At 40.1% G+C, this 14,381-nt stretch overlaps 1 protein-coding gene across 1 annotated transcript in view; it reads right to left on the bottom strand.

Annotated features, from left to right (window-relative positions):
* The window catches only part of RMC1 (regulator of MON1-CCZ1), a 16,807-nt gene extending 2,426 nt beyond the window's left edge, over positions 1-14,381 (bottom strand). Inside the window, exons 1-14 of the mRNA XM_063167533.1 lie at positions 14,151-14,381; positions 11,482-11,558; positions 10,097-10,181; positions 9,684-9,740; positions 8,505-8,591; positions 7,185-7,325; positions 5,465-5,568; positions 4,908-4,997; positions 4,164-4,269; positions 2,756-2,867; positions 1,703-1,747; positions 1,247-1,300; positions 810-938; positions 367-473 (exon numbers count right to left, since the gene is read on the bottom strand). Of these exons, the coding sequence (XP_063023603.1) occupies positions 367-473; positions 810-938; positions 1,247-1,300; positions 1,703-1,747; positions 2,756-2,867; positions 4,164-4,269; positions 4,908-4,997; positions 5,465-5,568; positions 7,185-7,325; positions 8,505-8,591; positions 9,684-9,740; positions 10,097-10,181; positions 11,482-11,558; positions 14,151-14,381 (1,425 nt within the window). The remainder of the gene's footprint in view (positions 1-366; positions 474-809; positions 939-1,246; positions 1,301-1,702; positions 1,748-2,755; positions 2,868-4,163; positions 4,270-4,907; positions 4,998-5,464; positions 5,569-7,184; positions 7,326-8,504; positions 8,592-9,683; positions 9,741-10,096; positions 10,182-11,481; positions 11,559-14,150) is intronic.

Raw genomic sequence — 14,381 nt, 5'->3', positions numbered from 1 at the left:
TATCAGGACTGCCTGTTATGCCATGATACAGTGTGCAGTGAAATCAGTGCTTTGGAAACCAAAGTAGTAGGTATTGATTCAGAGTTGCTTTTTCAGCTTCTACCTTCTCTCTGCTTTCAAGCACTGGGAAATTTTAACTCATCACTCTGGAGATGAACTATGCACCACCTGTCACACAAGTGTCAAGTGGGGGTCTTAGTGCATTTCCCACAGTAGACTTTTACTTGGGGGACTCAGGCAGTCAGGACCTTTGGAGGTAAGCCCAAATTTCCTAAGTAGAAAGGAGCATGCCTTCACCTTGATACCACCTGAAAAGCAAAGAGTATTGTCCTGTCTCTGTAAGCTGCTATAGCTAACACGGTTTACCATTGTATAGCTTCGCTCAGCTTCCAAGTACTTCTTATATTCCTGATTCAGTTTGTCAAAAACAGTTGCAATCACAGACAGTGATCCTCTCTCTGGCTCACTGAGCACTGAAAAGATAAAAAGAAATAACTATGAGGAGAAATAACCAGGCACCTGAAAGTTGCCTTTTATAAAAGGTGATCTCTACTCTCTATCTAATTTTTAAGAAATACTTTCAATCATGTCAGGTGTATTTGAATTGAAGTGGAGGGAAAGTTGAATTTTTCATGCTGTTACATTTCTTCAGAACAGTGACTGAGGGTCGTTGAGGCAAATGACATCCCAAGGACCAAGGCAGATTCAGAGGTGATCTCATCTCTAAGAACAGCTAAGCTAACTTGGGTGAATATTTATGAATAAGCAGTATTGTACCTTCAAGATACATAAAACACACTTGAACTTACTTTGAGAGCATACAGACAGGATAACCATTTTGCATTCTTTTCTTTGGAGAAGGAAATCCATTAGTTTTCCTTTATCTAGCAAGAGGTTAACTACAGGTTCAAGTTTCACTTGAAGACTCCAGAGGTAACCTTGATTTGAAGGAATAAACAAAATGAATTGTCTTGTACAGTACAGCCTAGACTTACAAGTTTTCCAGCCTTAAATGAAAACACATTGAGATTGTTTATTTGCCTTTCTAAGCCCATATGCTAGAGCAGCAATACCCTTGAAAAGTTGTAGTAGAGATAGCTAATCCTCCAGTTAACACTAGCAAGAGCAATCAACTCAGCAGATGTACCTAGTAAGTCCCTTCAGTTTTAAGCTCCTTTGTGCACTGCAAGTGTAAACTCACCATCCTGATATTGAATATTGTAGAGTCCAAGAGCTCACCACTTACCTTCACTTGCACTGATGATAATATCAGGTTGAAAGACAATCCAAGAAGAAGAATCTAAATGTTAAGGTTTTAACACCCATATTAACATTGATGCTAAACTGTTTCTCATGAGTTTACATTACTATAGAGAAGCAGATCCCATTAACATACTTTCATTTACTGTCACTTCTGAGGCTTTGAACCATGCTCTTGGAATGATATCTTCAATTTTATGGTGTACCTATTCAATCATTACATACACGTCTCAGATAATCAGGAAATGTGGTATTATACTAGACTTCAGTTTTTACAACTCTCTGAAAGCATTGTGAGGCTATTATGAAGCATATTTTGTCTTGAGGTACATGTGCAAAATCAGCCAGAACTGCTCTGTTAAGGAGCCAAGGTAACAAATGCCACCTTCTTTCCTGCTTGATACATAGAATGAGGTTCTTCTTGAAAGGATTTAAAGGATACAGAGTTTACATGGAACAGGAGCCTGACTTGTCACAGAGGCCGGGCCTGCAGAAAAAAGAACATCAGGTGAAGAAGAGTAGTAACTCTGGCAGCTCTCCTGTACCAAGTGTTTTATGCTGAAAAGGTAAATATGGATTGTAACACTCTAGCATGTAGTCAGAAAGAAAGATCCATTTCTCTGTGTAGCCAGATCCACAAAGAAAATCTGACACTGAGAAGGCAAACAAATCCTTCAAAACATGACTGTTTTGTTTCTCAGCCAAGTGAAATAATGTGTGTAGAAATATTCCATCTCTAGTACTGTAATTCTAGATACACAGATTTCATTTGCTGTATTTAAATGTATACTCTTTAAAAGGAAGAGTGGTTGGTACATTCTGATCCTAGCCTTTATTTAATACAAATCTCCATCTGCAGATTTATCATACTTGCTATCAAATGTTAGAGCTTTTAATGTGCAATCTTTCTATATAGAAGCATCCTTCTCTTCTACAAAGACAACCTCACTGTTCTATCACCTGCTAGTGAAACTATGCTCAGACTATTTCTATATCCCCAGCTTGAGGTGTAACTACCTGTCACACTTCTAGGACTGGAGAACAGAAAGGTAATGCAAGAAGAATCTAAGCATTTGAGTCCTAACACTGATTGAAGCATTAAACTGGTCCCAAACTTGATTCTGAGCTTGTATTTTCTTTCAGCCTCCAGCTTCCTAAGTCACACAGTCCTGACTTAAGCCAGAAAAGCATGAAGTGCTTTTGAGCACCCACAAGCTTTGAGAGGCATGGCCAAAAAACTCCCCACACCCAACACTTTTCAAGTGTAAAAGCAAAGTACTATAGGAAATGTGCACCTTAAACAGCAACTCTTCTGTAGTTGGCACACACATTTGGAACACCAACTTCTGCTCAATTGCTTCTTACCTTCTTCCTTCCTCACCCTCTCCAGTATGTGTAACTGAAGTGTTAGTAACCTGAAGCACTCCTGTCTGTGAGCTGTTACATTAAAGTACTCTTGCCAAGTGTTAGGTTATTCATTACATAGTGGTTCTACCTGCCACAGGTATCTGATAGGGTTGTATTGATCGAGGTGGAAGTACAAACTGATGGATTGTTGTGGACCCATCAAATTCTCCCTTCAGCTTGATGTCAAATATAACTGAAGTCTGCAATTAAAAAGAGGAAGTTAGTATTGATGGATGTGAATCACCACTCATTTGAATGTATTCAGTTTGCTTTTCACATTTCCATCTAGTATTCCCTGTTAGAATCATAGAATGGTTGGGGTTGGAAGGGATATACTGGGGCTGGTGACAATTTTCACTGATCAGGCTGCTCAAGGCCCCATCCAAACTAGCACTGAACCATTTTAGCAATGGAGAATCCTGTTCCAGGGTCTCACCACCCTCACTGTGAAAAGCTGCATCCCTTGCATCCCATCTAAATCTATCTCCCTTTGGTCCCTAGAACTGTCACTACATGCCCTAGAAAAAAGTCTCTCTCAGTCTGTCTTGCACAACACATGACTTTGACACTGCATAAATTCTGAGGAAAACTGTCTATCTTCCTCTGATATCCTCACACGTCAACCATTCAGTCTTGTTCAACTCAAGTCACTAACACTTCTAACCCAGCATGGACCACCAGGGAAAGCAGCTGTGCTTTCAGTGCCAGTGAAATTTCAATTACTGGTGTCTCCCAAAGGCAAGGTGAGTAATGTTTTCTGGGTTTCTGTAGTCATGTTTATCGTTTGACCAAAACATGGGGGACGAAGTGCTCTGGGTTAAATGCTAATGTGTAGAATTAACATGAAATATAACTGAAACATCAGCTAATCCCCCTAAGAAGGTAATGTGCCCCACTTCTTGAAGATGTCCAAGAGAAGATAAGACCAGAACTCCAAGCCTTTTCCCAAGTTAACAGCAGAGTGGTACTTTAGCTTAACCACTGACCAAGCCTTGCTGCTGGGACTACAGATAAGAAGTTTTAACTGTGCTACCAGATGCACAAGGAGGTTTGTGCTCATACAAGTTTTTAGAGAGCCAGGCCTTCAGAGTAAAGGAGCTTATGTTTGTGTCACAGAAACATTATCATTCAAATGTTTGTGAGGGTAAGCTTCCCAGGATTGATAATTTAGTATCCAATTTAACTCTACTTCTTTATATAATGCCTTAAAAGCCTACACAGTGGAGCAGCAAAGCATCATAGCAAACTGACAAGAAGCAAAAGCAGTGTAAGAAAAAAGCAGGCATTTCCAGCAGCCCTGATTATATGTTAGCCCATCAGGACAGAAGGATAAATTTGAATCTCTTACAGTGTTCTGGCTTTGTTCCTGCAAATACTCTGGGTTTTGGCCAAGCTAAACCCAAAGAAAAAGAATTTCTAAATTAAATTATTAGGTTATTAAAACCTGCCCCTAAATTCTCAAAGTTATGGCACAACACAATATAAATAAATCAGACCTCAGTATCCTGATGATGTACTACCACCAAGTTATCCACTACATTCAGTGCAAACTTCCCAGTTCTGTTCAGCTTTAAAATATGTGTCTTCTTACAGGAGCCCTCTCTATAGAGACAAAGAGAAATGAGAACTGGTCAACAAGCCAATATAAGATGTCTTTTTGTCCTAGTTTTGCTGGGACTCAGTTTATTTTCTTCCTAGGAACTGATACAGTGCTGTATTTTGGATTTAGTATGAGAATAACACTGATAAGATACTGATGTTTTAGTTGTTGCTAAACAGTGCTTACTCTAAGCCAAGGACTTTTTGATTTCCCATGCTCTGCCAGCGAGGTGTGCAAGAAGCTGGGAGGGAGCAAGGCCAGGAGAGCAGACCTGAACTGGCCAAAAGGATATTCCATATCCTAGGACATCATACGTGGTATATAAAGTAGGGGAAGTTGGCCAGAAGGCAAAGGTCAGTGCTTGGGACAGGCTGGGTGATAAAATTGTTACTGTGTCACTTGCTTTTCATGGGTTTTATTCCCTCCTCCATGCACTTTTCATTACTACTACTATTACTTTTTACCTTATTTCACTTATTAAACTGGTTTTATCTCAACCTATGAGTTTTACCTTTTTCTGATTTTCCTGCCCCTCCCACCAGGGGTTTGGGGAGCAGCTGGTGGTACTTGCCAATTGGGATTAAAGCACAACACTGACACAGATGTGAACTGCCACTAGAGTTCTTCATTCTGCTCTTACCTGGGTAAGTGATAGAGCACTACTTCTGCTCCTGTGCTGTTGGAAGTCCTTGAGTGATGCCTCAAATAGAGAACGTAAAGCTGCCCGTATCTAACAGGACAACAGGATTAAAGGATTATTTTCAATTAAGAGCTCTACCAGTCTCTTAGGTAATCTCATCCTTTCTTCTGGGATAAAATGTTTGACTCTAAGTCAGGTAATCATTTAATTAAAAGTGAAAGATTAAACAATACTTGCATGAGTATAGGCCATGCATTGTCATTTATCAAGTCTGGCATCTGTGAATGATTCCTCTACCAAAATTTCAACAAAGAAATGAAACATTCTCCAAATTTCTGTGGTAATCCAGAACAATGTGATGTAGGACTTCTCCATTTGCTGCCCCTCCCCACCTTGCCCCAAGAGGGTTGTTTAGATGCTTTGTTCAAGGCAGTATCTGAAGTGCTTTAAAGCAACAGCACTGCTAAAACAAGAAACAAGTGCAACCACTGTAATGTCCTTCCCTTCTTCCAGCATTCCCACACTGCCCCACCCTCCCAAGAAAGTGAGATACGCACATTGTAGCCATAGCAATATCTCTTTCAGAAAGGCTGAGCTTGGATGACTTGGGTGCTGCAGGCAACTCAATTTCAAATTTTGATAGTTTTGCCATGGTCCCACTCTGTTAAAAGGCAAAACAAGAACTGTCACGACCTGAAGCGAAAGGGAGGAGCCGCCTTTGCCCAAACGCTGCATCACAGCGCCCCCACGACGCCAAGGGCGGTCACAGCCCAAACGAAAGGGTTTTGTGCTTTCTTTCCCCCAAAACCCCCAAGTGACTCTTAACACACACCTCTGTAACTTCAGAAGCTTCATCATCTTGATTTTATGACTTCAGCTACAAAAATATTTCTATTTCAATTCAGTCAAGGCAAATTTGTATGCAAATCCCAAGTACAATTGGTCTGGAGATCTCAAACAGAAATTCTCTTAACTTACTTTCCCTCTTCCAGAAAAATATATGCTCCAACTCTTAAATAACTGCTTCCTGGGAAGGAGAAAATATCACTACCTCCTACCAGTCACAGTCTCCTTTAGTTCCTGCCTTCTACTTAGAGCACATCCCTTCTCCTGCCCAAGGCTTCTGCTTTCCTCTTCCTCTTTTCTATGGAATTCATATTTAAGCAAGTTTTCACAGTTTCCAAAGCTTCTATTGAAATTAACTTCCTATTCTTACTGATTCATTCTCGAGAGTGAAGTGTGAATACTACAGAACTACTTCCTTTGCTAGATCTCTATTTTCAAGTATTACTTTAGTACAGGACTTTTCTCAAGAGATCTTTAAATATGACCTTCTGAACACAAGATAAAAATTATTTCACTTCAAGCTACAACTTGACACAAAATGGGAAGGAGAGGGAACCATAACCTAAGTTGTTAAAAAGAAAACTGTGAAAGGCTAGTAGGTTCCTCTCAGCCACCTAAGGGAACATCATTTCAGGAAGCAGTACAGACCCTACACAAGATTAACACAGACCAGGAAACTCATGTGAATAAGATGCTTTTCAATCTCTTCCCTTAAACTGCCACAGAAATCTTCCTAATCCATTGACAGGAGCAAGATAAATGCTGCAGTTCTTTTCCTAATTTTTAAAACCACCTGACTGCATCATTAACTGAAAGCAGATTCTGGTTTTCACAGCACACTTTTTCCAAGACAAAAAGAAAAAATATTTTCCCAGTAACAATAAGTGTTGCCCACAGTAAAAAACACCAAAAGAAAAAACTACTGTAGACAAAGCCCTCTCTGGCTTGGGACAACAGTTTTTTCTTAAGTGCTACCTTTTTTATCTCTTTTTCATCCAGTCATATCTGGGAGGTTATAATTATAATCACAAGAGAAAGGCCCTTATTTTTTTCCTTATCAGGAAAATCAACATTGCTACAGAGAGCAAATCTTCATATTAAAAGTAAATAATAAATACCTATTTAAGTAAAAAAAAATTCTTTAAAGACATTTAAATTGCAAAATATTTAGTCACCCTCAATCTTTTCTTTCTTCTCCCAAGGTCAGTTGTCCAGCCCTGTCTGGACACACATCTTTCCAAAGAGCATGTACGAAAGAGTGAATTACCTATTTTAAGACATCACCTAGAAGCTACATTATAGATTTGCTTATTGTCATACAAGGATGTGAACACATGCACCTTTTGGAAGAAATTCAAGCAATAGAATATTTGGATGAAGAAGCAGGTTAGGAAAAAATGACAATGACAAGTTTGGAACACATCCCTTTACCTTGAAATAGAATGGCTGCAGGACATTTCCAAGGACAGTGGTGGAAAGAAGGATAACAGAGCTCTCTGGACAATACATGTACCAATTTACATTAATACTCTGATTCTTCAGGAGCTTTAAACTTCGTTTCTCTGGCAATACCTGGAAACACAGAATATTAGCATTATATTGCCACCAGGATTCCAACAGCATAAATGGCAAGTAATGCACAGGAGAAAGGAATGTTAAGCAAGAAACAGACACATGTAAAGATGATTACTGTGCTAGAATTAAAAATCAGAAACCTGACAATTACAGCTGAGGGCCCAATTTACTGTAGCTAAGAAAGAATACACATCAAGTACTAATGAGCCTAAAGGTGCTGTGTTTTCCCTCTCATCCAGATCTGGGTATAAGTTCTGTGCACAGTGGAGAAAACACCTGGCTTGATACAACTAGTGAAGTTTTATTAAAAAGTTCTTCTAACAATATTCTTGCTGCCTTCACTCCCCAGCCTCCTTAGTCTTTTATATTTTAAGAAATATGTAAACTAATTCTCTTCATTTCAAGGGCTTAAATATCTCTTTTAAAAGACACTTATTTGATTTAGTCCTTTTACCTGCAGGGTTGACATTCATAAGCCTTTCAGGTGCTAAATATATATTCTCCCCCTCAATCAGCATGAAATAATGCTGCTTTTTCAGGAATCTCTTTAGTACTAGTTATTAGTAACAGTAACCATGAGAAACATTCTGTCTTAGCTCCAGGACTGAAACTATTGAAAATTGCACACCTTTTTTTAAGGAAGTGTTTGAATATCCATCATCATGAATGTTAGAAAGAGTTATTTATTCATCAGACATCTTTAAAAACACATGCAAAGGAAATTACATGTTACATAAAGGGACTCAATGAGGTCAACACAGGAGAAAGCTCCAAGTTGCAGAAGGGTACTAGCTGGTCAATTATTAGTTCTTTGCCACCTTTCAAGTATTTACACATCTTCCCCAATGCTGATTTGTTTTGTGTGAAATGGTATTTCACATTAAATACTCATTGCCATACAAGCCAAGAGCATCTCTTAATCTAGAGCTCCCAAAGCTTAGGTGAGTACTCCTTTATACAACGTCTTAAAACCTGTAAATGATAAATTTGCCCTGACCTAAAAATGTATTCTTCTTAAAAAAAATTAAATTGCAGTCTGCAAACCAAATAGCAAAAATTGCTTTTTTAGCAGCACTCTTTCTTAGTTACAGTGACAAAAAAAAGAATTCAAATATGATGTTACAAATTTACATTTTCACACCTCTAAGCATGTCCTATGGGAGTTATTTGTATTACCTGGTAGAATTCAATTCCTTGATCTGTGATGAAGACAATTTCTGTAGAACTTGTCCAGCAGAATCCCAGAATATTGGCATTCTTTGTCTTTTAACAAAAAAGCAAACAAACACTCTTTTACTTGGAAAAATTAACTATTCAAGTAAGTGAATATTACTAAATGATGAACACGAGACCAAAGGCAATTTAGGTATCCAATCTCTGGAGTTAATACTTTTGGCCAACCAGACACCCAGCATGCATCAGCTGCTTTTATAATGCATCCCCAAACTACACATGAACACAATTACTGTAGGACCTGGATCTTGGGCAGCATGTAAGATTTACAAGTTTATTATACAATCAAATTTTATTTTCACCCAAGATAAGCTAAATTCCTCAGTTTCTACTGCCAATTCAACCAGTTCCTGACATGAAAAGCAGGAAGAGAGGCTGAGAGAAACTAAAAACTCAATGAAAAAACTTGCCATGACTTCACTCAGAATCTACTCCTTTCACTACTTTCATTACCATAAAGGTTTTGCTAGAATGGTTTACTTAAACTCATAATCCTAAATAATGAAGCAGACAGTGTTTCAGCTTTAAAGACTACAGGGATAAAAGAATCTGTGTAAGTCAGATGTATAAAAATTTACTTTAGCATTCTATTACCCAAAAATGTACTTTGTTTTAGTTAAAAGCTGGAAAATATCAAGCAATGACAATGATCCTTGTTTCTGGTAAATAATCATCAATAATTAGAAGGATTATTAAAAAATACCAAACATAATAAGAAAACTAGTAATAGCTTACTATTAGTGATTAGTGATATTAGGAAAGAACATCCACATTAACATATCTGGTACTAATATAATCACTGCCCACTGTTTCTGTGGGCAGCACAGAAACATCAGGATCATCAGCACTTTGTCTCTTCTCCTTATCAAACCTTGACATTTGCTGCTCCCACAGCATTTCTGACCCCTCTAGGAAAAAATTACATTCACAAGACAAGGAAATTTTTTCTGGTATTGTTAATACCTGTTTGTTCACTCAGTTTCAATAGACAGTAGTGCTGATATCTCTTATTTCCTTGATGTTAGTGTTTTTAAAAGCACCTCAGTTAGTTCTCTTGTAGTCACCAGCCTAACTAACATCAAAGTTTCACTCAAGAATATAAGCTTGGGACATTTAACTCACCTTACATTCCTGTGTATATTCTAGCTGAGGGCTATCTGGAATAAAATTCAAAAAATCCTGCAAAAACACCCATTAAGTGGATTAGCAATAATGAAGCACAGACAAGATACATACATAGAACAGATATTGGTTTATCCAACTGTCTTAGATGCAATATATATAACAGAACAGAAGAAAAACTTCTGTTCCACCTCACCCTTGCCAGAGTTGGCTTCCCCTTATACTTTTTGTTTAAATGATGATACTAGCAAGACAACAATGCTGCCTGACCAGCCTCTCAGAATGATGGAGGAATTTTCACTGCAGCTGACGGTAGCCAATAGACTTCTTGAATATTTGTCTCAAAGAGTTTTACTCTGGAACTAGAGGATTTCCAGCTCCAATTCCCTAGCTGCAGGGTGTACATTTCTTACCACACTTTTCGAAGTTCTCTGCACAGCCAGAATCTTGTTCCCCAAGGAAAATTTGATGCACTTCACTTCTCCTTTATCCTCCATCCTATACAGAAAGAAACAGAAGTTATGGGAATATAATCTAAAATAGTTTCGTAAAGAATATACCCTAAAAAAGACAATGATGGAGGAAAAAAAAAGGGTCATGCAAATGCTGTTGAATACAGATTATTACTCTTGCCTGACTAATATATTCAAAACCCAGACTGAACAGAAAATGGCAGGTCACTCTTCAGAAGTCCTGAACACATCAATTGCAGAATCATGGCTAAGCTCACACAAATTAGCACCTGAAATCACTGCAAATGCTCAGCTCTGGTGGCCTGTGATGTGGAACTGGAACACTTCTGGGACTATCCAATCCTGCATCCTCAGTTCTGGACACCAGCATCCTGCAATCTGCTCCATTACTTCCAAAACTACTGCTAGTTGACACAAGCCTCCTTCCTTTCCCAATAGGATACAGCCTCTGGAAGAACTTCTGATGTTAAAAAGAGACTGAGGCTGTTTTCACATCATTAAAATAAATTTTAAAAGTATTCTTACCAAACAAGCATCAGCACAACTGGCATGAATAAGGTATATATAGTTTCTCCAGCATGTGCTATTAAGTCAGGCCAAAGAGAGAGACAGTCAAGTATGAAAATAGCTGGAACAGCATGAAGTATACTAAATATTTTCACCTCCTTCAGGATTGACAAGTGTAATCAAATAAAAAAGTAAAATAAACCCAGCAACTTTCAGGACAGGCCCTGTGCAATATCCAAGAGATCACAGTAAACAAATTTTATTACAAATTGCTTCATCCATATTTGGATTGATATGGAATAAAGGAATACTTCCTTACATCTGCACACAGCAGAATACAAAGAGCCATAACTTTTCACAGAGACATATATAAAATAGTTTACTGTTGTCAAATTCTGCAAAAATGTTTCCACAAGAAATAGAAGACATAGAAGAAGCCCATTCAGATGAAACAAGGAACAGAACATGAGAAACCTACAACTAGGTTTGGACATTGTGCTTGAATCACAGACATCACCTGCTAAACTGTATCCTTGGATATGTCATTGCTGCTGTAGGAATCACTCTCTCATATGTACAGCATGTTATAGTAAAAGACTTGTTTAAAAAAAAGAAGTCACAGCCTAATTACTTTTTCTCCCCCAGAGACCACAGGGAGGGAGAAGCTTACCCTCTTAATTGCAAGACTGTATCTAAGAAAAAGTCAAAATATGATCACAATTACTTGTCAGTTTTATGCCTGAATTACAGTGGTTCAGGACCAACCACCACATAATTTGAAGATTGCATCATCCTACCCCAAGATAAAGGTGCCTTACCTGAAGGAAATAGGATTTCTATCCTCCAAACCTTTAACAACAACCCCTGTCGCTCCACCAGATCGAACAGCAAAAACCTGCAGAAAAAGTTTTGAACATATATATTTAACTCTTTCAAAGTCATAACCTTCACCTGCTTCCTCTTCTATAAGCCACACCTTTTAATTTTTTTTACTAGACACAATTTTTGTTCTTCTGCGGATCTAACAGTTCACACTGAGACAATCTGAATTCCAAGTTTACTTTGAGTTGTCAGATTGAATGGTACTGCAACTGTTTTGCAGGCATATTCTGAACTACTGGGCAAGTTAAATCAGTACAAATCTTTATAAATCTTTATCTTGGTTTTGTTTCTTTTATATTTTCCTAGTAAAAGTATCTAAGACATCAGAGCATTGTTTAAAACAAAAAGGACCTCAGCTTGGGGACTGGAAGAGATGTAACTCAACAACCCAGAAGCCTGATCCTGTCAGAACATGTTATTAAATAGAATAGTTTAATAGTAATAGATTTTCATAGAGATTTTTAATAGATTTTACCTAAGGAGCTTCAGCCAATATTCCCTACAACTGAGAATTCCTTTAGCCCAGCTTCACACATATATATGTACAAAACCTGCTAGAGATATGACATGCATTGAGCTGGAATAAGATAACCAAAAGAAAAGAAAAAAAAAAGGAAAAAAAAAGTTATGCTGTTACAAACTACACCTAGCATGGAAAAAGAAAAGGCAAATGCCTTATTGGCAATTGTTGTGTGTGCAGCAGCACCAGGCACACAGAGCAGGGCTCAGGGCGACAGGGACATTTTTCTGTACTATCAGCCATGCTGCCAGCCTGCTATGCTCAGGCAGGAAATACACATATCAAGATTATAAATTGCAAGCAAGTCCACAGCCTTACTAGAATGATAAATACTTAGTTTAACTATTTTTAGTATTATGGAGACAGAAAAAGAAGGCAACCCTCTCTCAATCTCAGCAAGATGAGAAGATTGCACGGACACATCTCTCACATGGGAAACTGTCATTGAAATGCTAGTTACAAATGATTCAGAGACACACTGCAAACGACTTTATATAACAAGAAAACACAGAGAAATAAATTTACACTGGAAAACACGAATCTTTCAAGTGAGCTCTCAACAACCAGTTTCTATGTAGTTGTATCACATCCACACTATAATACAGCGTCTCCGGACAGGGTATTTCAAGTGGCCCTCACAGATAATGGTTTATAAGAAGAAATATCTGGAAAGTGGCCCAGTGCAAAAGGACCTGGAGATGTTGGATGACAGCACTGAACAAGAGCCAGCAGTGCCCAGGTGGCCAAGAAACCAGAAACCAAGATACATAAAATGTACCATGGATATGTGGCCAGCAGGACCAGGGCAGTGATTATCCCCCTGTACCCTGCAGTGGCGAGGCCACACCTCGAGTGCTGTGTCCAATTCCAGGCCCCTCAATTCAGGAAGCACACTGAGGTGCTGGAGCATGTCCAGAGAAGGGCAGCAGAGCTGGGGAAGGTCTGGAGCACAAGTCCTACAAGGAGCAGCTATGGGAGCTGGGTTTGTTTAGCCTGGGGAAAAGGAGGCTCAGGGGGGACCTTATTGCTCCCTGCAATGCCCTGAAAAAGGCTGCAGCCATGTGAGCGCTGGCCTCTTCTCCTGGCAACCAGTGACAGAACCAGAAAACATCACCTTAAGCTGCACTGGGGAAGGGTTAGGTTGGACATTAGGAAGAATTTCTTCCCTGAAAGGGTGATTAGACGCAGGAATATTCTGCCCAGGGAGGTGTGGAGTTACCACCCCTGGAGCTGTTTAAGGAGAGACTGAATGTGGCACTCAGTGCCCTGGTCTAGCTGACAAGATGGTGTTCGGTGAAAGGCTGGACTTGATGATCTCAGAGATCTTTCCCAGCCCAAATGATTCTGTAATCATTCTGAACAGAGTGCAACAGCAAGAAACACATCCCAGAAATATTGTTCCCTCTCCAAACATGCCACTGATCATGTCCACACATGGGGCAAGGCATGCCAGCTACATGGGGAAGAAAGCTTGAAGGTTCTGACTCCATGAATGCCGAGGTCAAAGAACAGTTAGAGGAATTACACTGTGGTGTAAGGCTCATAACAGCCTGTGGATCTTTTAGCTGTACTGAGCTGAACTCTCAGGAGCCCATATGGATATTAAAGAGAACCTGCTTAAAAGCACTAAAGCCAAGAAACAGCCACTTGGGTTTGTGCCACAAAGAAAGCTGTAACTATTCATTTTTTATGAATATATTGAATTTCAGGAATTGAAAGGGGCGTGAAAATTTCAGGGAAATTAAGCTAAGAGCAAAGTGACAAAGTTTGCAAGTCAGGTGGGGACACTTGGAACAGAAAGGAAAAGTGCTGACTCCGACGAATTCCAGAAAGACCTTAGGGCAGTGAGAGCAAGGCAGGTGAAATCCAAGCTAATAAATCGGTAAAGGAAAACCAAAGAAATTCTACCGCCTCTAGCCCGATGACAGGTCCTGAGGGGGAACAACCGGGCTCATGCCCGGCGGCCGAGGGACGGGAGGGAAGCAAAGCCGGGCAGGGAACCAAAGCCAAGGCGAGGAGCAGCAGCGGGCCGGGCTGACCCCCCGGCCCGGCCCCGCAGCCCCCGGCCCGGCCCCGCCGCCCCACCTGCTTGTTGGCCTCGTCGAAGAACACGCAGTTCACGGGGTTCGCCTTCTCGAAGTGCACGGGCCGCGCGCACAGCGCCAGGTAGCAGCCGCCGGCCTCCGCGCCGCCCCGCGCTCGCCCCTCGCCCTCCTCTCCTCCTCCTTCTCTTCCCGCTGCCCCTCCGGCTGCTGCCGCTGCCGGCGCCTCGTCCTCGGCCGGCCCCGGCGGGTCGCGGCCCATGGCGGCGGCCAT

Source organism: Melospiza melodia, chromosome 1 (genome assembly GCF_035770615.1).
Source record: "Melospiza melodia melodia isolate bMelMel2 chromosome 1, bMelMel2.pri, whole genome shotgun sequence".
NCBI classification, from domain to species: Eukaryota; Metazoa; Chordata; class Aves; order Passeriformes; family Passerellidae; genus Melospiza; species Melospiza melodia.
Note: the sequence above shows the minus strand (reverse complement) of the source record. Positions and strands in the feature narration are given on the sequence as shown.